The sequence below is a fragment of the Ochotona princeps genome, chromosome 13 (genome assembly GCF_030435755.1).
Source record: "Ochotona princeps isolate mOchPri1 chromosome 13, mOchPri1.hap1, whole genome shotgun sequence".
NCBI lineage: Eukaryota > Metazoa > Chordata > Mammalia > Lagomorpha > Ochotonidae > Ochotona > Ochotona princeps.
Genome location: NC_080844.1, coordinates 56,621,695 through 56,628,440, shown reverse-complemented (window position 1 = coordinate 56,628,440; position 6,746 = coordinate 56,621,695). Strand labels below are relative to the sequence as shown.

General features: G+C 39.2%; 1 protein-coding gene across 1 annotated transcript in view; it reads left to right on the top strand.

Moving 5' to 3' along the window:
- The first annotated feature begins 1,739 nt into the window (after positions 1-1,739).
- CCDC186 (coiled-coil domain containing 186) overlaps positions 1,740-6,746 on the top strand; it is a 29,889-nt gene continuing 24,882 nt past the window's right edge. Inside the window, exon 1 of the mRNA XM_004579806.3 lies at positions 1,740-2,453. Within this exon, the coding sequence (XP_004579863.2) occupies positions 1,741-2,453 (713 nt within the window). The 5' untranslated portion in view covers position 1,740. The remainder of the gene's footprint in view (positions 2,454-6,746) is intronic.

Below are 6,746 nucleotides of genomic sequence, written 5' to 3'. Positions count from 1 at the left end.
TGCGTCGATTCTGCTTGAATTATTTTTTGTAAGTTCAAGGATAATAAAGAGTGCTTGTTTAGATAAGAAATAGCACTCTGCTTGAGAAGTGGTAAATGCAGAGTGGTAAAGTGGTTTTAAAAATATTTAGTTATTTGAAAGTCAGAATTACAGAGACAGGGCGAGAGAGGAGGAGAAAGAGACAGATATCTTCCATCTGCTAGAAGCCATTGTCTTCCATGTGACAGTAATGACCAGCGTTAGGCCAAAGTCAAGAGCCAGGAGCTTCTTCCAGGTCTCCCTAGGGTGTCAGGGGCTTAAGTACTTTGGCTGTCTTCTGCTACTCTTCCATGTTTGTTGAGACTTGGCAAAAATTGATTATTTTTTCATAAAGAGTATTGGGAGACTTTATATTCATCTAAAGATAATTTTGATTTGTTTTAAAACTGATTTGAGAAGCAGAGACAGATGGAGAAGGAGCATGTAGCAGTTCACTCCCCAGGTGCCCACAGTAGTTGTGGTTGGGGTGAGCTGGGCCAGATCCTGGAGCGAGGAAATCAATCCACATCTCCCTGTAACAGGAGCCCAGTGACATGAACGAGCTCAGCTACCTGCCAGGGTGTGCATTACTAGGAAACCTGATCCAGAGCTGCAACTAATACGGAACACAGGCTCTCTGATATGGATACCAATAGCCTAGCTGCCTTGTACCCACACGAGTAATATTTGAAGTTCAATAATTTTTATCAAATAGCTTGGATAATAACTTTCATAAACATTATAAAAATATACTCTAACTTGGTAAAATTAAATTGTTTGTTTTATTGACTTAGTGTCTATGGCTCCATTTGATTTGTATTGAACATTTATTTACTCCTGAGGAGTCTGTCTGAAAGTCACCATGGTTACTGCCTGGATAAGAAAAATAATAACTTGTAGCCAGGATCTCTCATGCCGTGGCTTCCTTTCAGCTCACATCTACGTCTCTGGGTTATTGGTAGCTATGTGTTATTATTGTTTTGTTTATCTTCACAGTACATTTTTATTAATGTGTCTTTAAAAACTTATTTGAAAGGCAGAATAACACACACACACACACACACACACACACACACACACACACTGATCAGTCAGCCAGTCTTCTGTCGGTATTGCCCTAGTGGCTGCAATAGTGTAGTCAAAGCCAGGAACTACATCCGAACTGATCTCATGTGAGTGGCAGTGACCAAGTGCTTGGGTCTTCCTGTGCTGGCTTCCTTTAGGCACATAGTAGGAAGCTGGACTGGAATTGGAGCAGTTGGGCTCTAAGCAGCACTCAAATAATGGAACAGCAGTGCGAGTGTTGCAAGCAGCACTGGCCCATTGGGCATTTTTGTTTCTTCTCTTGGTTTGTGATTTCTCTTCTAGTGGTTTAATTGTTGTCTTATTTCTCCACTATTTTCTTAGAAATTTCTTGAGGCCATTTTTGCCTTTAGAGAACTGAAGGAATTCGGATCATTTTTTGGCTCTAACCTTGCACTTGATTATACTATTTTTGCCTAACATCTCACGAGGTGGTTTATTTTGCTGGTAAAAGTGGAGTTTTGTGCAGTGGAGAAAAGGCAGTGGAACTTTGCAGTAGCCCACCTGGTTGCAGCCTATGTGGGTTGACCGGCCAATTTTTTCTTCTAGAAAAGACTATGAAGTGGTCTTGGTTATTCCACATAGTGGACTGCTATGTGCAGATAATCAAATGTATGGTTTAAAATTGTTTTAATTTTGATGTTTCACTTTCTCAGATGTAAAACGAAGATCAGAAACAGATTTGAAGAGATGCAAAGTGAATTGGTACCAACCAGCATGTCAGAGACAGAGCACATAACCTCCGTTTCCTCTGATAAAAATATTGGGGAAACATCTGAATTAAAGGAAGACTCATGCATCTTATTTTCTGGTGATGAAAGCTGCAAATTAGAAAATGAGTCCAAAGTATTATCATTAAACTGTGATAGCACGTTATGTCAGTCTAATGAACACTGTAGTCAACTTGAAGCACGGGACAATGCTACTCTGGATCCTGATGGAGGTGATGCTTCTTGTACTAACAGAGACATTTGCCCTGAAAATTCTGAACAAATGTCTGATTTTCCTAGTGGAGACTTTGCAAAGCCAGTTTCAAAAACAAGTGAAACAGAGCAGGCTGTCACACAAATATTGGCAGAATTACAATCATCTACGTTTACAGAAGCCGCTAAAGAAAAGACTTACTCAGAAAGTCCTTACGATACAGACTGCACCAAGAAACTTATTTCACAAATAAAGACTGTTTCAGCTTCAGAAGATTTGCTGGAAGAAATAGAGTCTGAACTCTTATCTACGAAGTTTGCACAGGAACACCGAGTACCAAATGGGATGAATAAGGGAGAACATGCATTAGTGCTGTTTGACAAGTGCGTACAAGATAAGTATTTGCAGCAGGAGCATACCATTAAAAAGTAAGTTTTATTTTGTTTTTTATTCCTTTAGGTTCCTTTTTTCCCCCACCAGGATTAAAGATTGAATTCTTTAAAGAAAGCACCATTTTGACTGTAGTCAAGGCAGGCACAGAGTAGTTTTTACTGAATAATCTTCCAAATATAAAATTTTTCTAGTTAATACTATAAATAGTAGATCTACAATGTTTCTAAATCTGAAGCAGTAAATATCAGTGTAAATAGTTTAAATTCATGAGCTTATAATAAAATTTTAATAAAGACAAGGTCAGATTTTTAATTTTAAAATAGGAATATCAAGAGCAAAAAAATTCAGAAGAAAATGTGAATTCATAATGTTTAAAAACATTTTCAGAGTCCCACTATAAACCCTTCTAAACCTCCATTGGTTTAAAAAAACTAAAATTTAGAGTACAGAATTGGTGATTATTGATAAATAAGAACGCAGTTATTTTAGACTTCTCTTGGATTTGTGGGATTAATTCCATTTACATGATAATCTCTTCATGGTAGTATCATATTGTCCTGTCTTTATTCTAGATTTAAATGATTATATGATGCATTGGTTAAGTTACCATTTTACAACATTTAAGAAAGAAAAGTATTATAGTCCTCATTGAGATATAGGCTGGTGCTCTTTTTATAACATAGTACTTTTAAAAATGTGTTGAATTAAAGGAGGCACATAGAAGGAGAGAGAGAATTCACCTGGTGGAGGAGGGTGGCAGAAGAAAATATAATCCGAATAGCTGAGTGCGAAGCTGGCTCCTCCTTGCTGGGGTCTTCACTGTTCCGGATTATCCTGCCTAATGGGTCTTTGTTCCCTGGCCCAGTTCACTCTTTATTGATTCACTATGCAGGCTCTTTGTTCTGCCCATTTTAAAATTGTGATAAAGTCCTTATAACATATAAAGGTTACTACCTTAATCCTTTTTTAAGTGTACAGATAGTCATGTTAAACACATTCATACTGTTGTATAAGAATTTGGAGAACATTTTGACTTTGCAAATCTCAAGTTGAGCAAGAGCTCTCTATATTCCTCCCATCTCCAGTAACTGACATCTTGCAGTTGTGATATATTGCTGTGTTTGAAATAGGAGAATGATGATTGTCGGGGCTCAGGAGAAATGGGGAGACGGTCCAAGAATACAGACTTCAGGATGAGTAAGTCCTGGGGGTCAAAGTGCATCATGGTGATGACAGCTAGTGGTGTCATCTTGTGTCCTTGAAATCTGCTAAGAACTGACCTCAGGTATTCACACCACACACACATACACCCTCAGGTATTCACACCACACACACACACCCTCAGGTATTCACACCCTCCCCAACACACACACACACAAACCCATGGAACTATGTGAGTTGATGGAGGTGTTAATTCACCCAAGTGTGCCAATCAGTTCATAATTTTTTTTATCAGATCATCTCATTGTAAACTTTAAGAATGAATATGTACAATTTTGTCACTTTGATCTCAGTAAAGCTAAGAAAAAATAGTGAAATGGCTGTGTAAACTCAAAACCGTTTGGAAATAGATGGATTTGTGAAAATTTCAGTAAAATGAAAGGTAACTTTCTTCATGGAAAATTAAATGAGGACAGAAGGAAGAAGATTAGTTGTTAGAGGTGATCTGAATCAGCAAAGCATTTTATCTGGAATGAAAGTATGTGTATAACAAAAGATTAACCTAGATTTGAGATAAGCATGTCTGGTGATTGTATGATACCCAGACAGGCCCCCCAGGAAAGTATCGTCCCCTCACGTGGATGAAGATGCAGAATCTGACTTTGCAAGGTTGATGGGAGCCAGTGGGGTAGGCTTCCAAGTCCACTCCATCAACTCTGCCATGCAACGACAACAAAAAATCAGGCTTTTACTGTTTTGGTGGTTTCTAAAGAAGTTTAACAACTTGAAACTAGTGCATTTCTGTAACTGCATTTGTAAGACCGCTGAAGCCGGGGAGATTATAACGCTCACTGGCGTGTGACCTTGAACCACACTCAGTTTGATCTTTGTACTGCAGGGAACTCATCTGCCGAATTGGGATAATAGTAACACCACCCACTTCATCAAGGTGTCGACGAGTCTGTGGGTTCGTTTATGTAATGTGCCAGGCACATAATTAACTGCGTATAAATGTTTGCTGCTATTAAAAGCATTAAATAACACATAGAGTCACAAGGTCTGAGAAGTAGGAAGTGGCACCCGAAATAGTTTCAAGGGCAAGGTGTGAAAGAAAGGCACACAAACAGCAGGAAGATGAGGAGGGTCCCTAAAAAGCAACCTCAACAGGAACACCAGTGATTCGTTTATATGAGGCGTATGGTTTGTTCAGTCCATTGTAGTGTTCCAATAAGGATACAAGGAGTGGTCGGCATTAGTTCTAGGGTAGGATTAACAAGAGTCTTGAAGAGATATTTGTGCATACCTGTTTGTAAGAATAGGATCTACAACAGCCAAAAGAGAAGAAACCTAGAAAGCCACTGACAGATGACTAAACAAATAATATGTGGTATATACTTACATATACAGTGTAGTATTATTCAGCCTTAAAAAGGGAGGCAATTCACAGACATAATACATACATAAAACTGGAGACCACTGTGTTCAATAAGCCCATCACAAAAAGGTGAAGTATTATTTGGTTTCACTCAGATGAGGTATCAAGATAGTCAAACTCTCTCTAAACAGAAGAGTAAGGTTGGTGCAGCAGCTGGGGATGGGGAGCTTGGAGCTGTTGTTTAATTTCCTGTCAAGTAGTTTTGTAGCAGTGTACACTTTAAGCATAGAAGTGATCTAAGTGAAACTAGTATAAATGGCCTAAATAAAGTTGTGTTTCATTTTGGCATCCTCACAGGCGTTTGTGTGATGGCTTCCTCACAGCATTCTTGTGCTCAGCTGTCACCTCCCTGAGAGATAGTGTCCCTCTGTCCTATCGAAGATTTCAGCTTGTCACTGTCCACTTGCACTGCTCTGTCATAATAGGACTTACTGTATGCACATACAGTTTTTAAATGTCTGTTTTCTCCCTTACAATGTAAGCCCCAGAAAGCAGGGGCTGCTGGCTAACATATACCCTCTGTATGACACAGAAGGTGTATAGTAACCCTCAGTAAGCATCTGTTCAATGAATGAGTCCCTTTTCAAGTAGATAGGCCTGGCTTTGGCAATTTGACTTGGACTCAAAACTCAATTCTATCACTTGTTAGCAGGGTGACCTAGAACTAATTCTAGGCATTAGTTGTGCTTTAAAAAAAATTATGGTTTATTTTGTTTATTTGAAAAACAGGCGACACAGAGATACTTCGTTGGTGATTCACTCCCCAATGACTGTAATGGCCACATCTGGGCCAGTCCAGAGCCAGAAGTTGGGAGCCTTGTGCCGGTCTCAGGTCTTCTTCTGCTGCTTTCCCAGGAGTATTAACAAGGAGCTGGATCAGCAGAGCAGCTGGGTTGAGAACTGACATGCATATAGAATGTCAGCTTGCAGCCAACGGCATAACCTGTTATACCACCATGCTGGCCCCTTTGCTTTTTCAATATTCATAAAGCAGAAGTCATGATAATCTCATAGACTTACTTTGAATATTAAGTGAAATAGTGCACTTAACCAAGGTTAGCAAACAGTGTGTAGTAACTGTTGGGGAAAAGCTATTGCTATTATTAATCCCCAGGATACTGGCTGTTAAGATGTTAACATTTAAGATAGCATCTTCAATTTCTGAATACTTTGCAAGTCATTTCATTGTTTTAAAAGAGAAGAAATTCTTGAGCTTTTTGTTTTATACTGACTATTCAAATATTCTCAATCTAGAATAAGATTTTTCTACTTTAGCATTTTTTGAGTCAGATAATGTGTTGCACTGTTACTGGCACTGTGGGGTGTTCAGTGGCCTTTGCCACTGGATGCCAACAGCAGCCCCTACTTCCTAAGTAACCCTTGAGTGAGAGCCACTTACTTTAAAGTGTTCTAATGCTGAAGGGATGTAGTGCACAACTGAGATAAGAAACCTGTAGGCTTAACAGGGTGCGGTTTTCCTTACTTGATTATTTCTTGACTTGAAATACACAAAATTTTTCAGAAAAAATATAGTCTGGTTGGCCCGAGATTGTTTTAAAAATGTCATGTATCACTAAAAAGTAACTGTTGAGGACGTGGTTAATCCTCCACCTTGGGAGTCCTGGGATCCCATATGGGTGCTGGTTCATGTCCTGGCTGCTCCACTTGGCTGCTTCACTTGGCTGCTCCACTTTGCATCCTTTCCCAGCTTGTGGCCTGGGAAAGCAGTTGA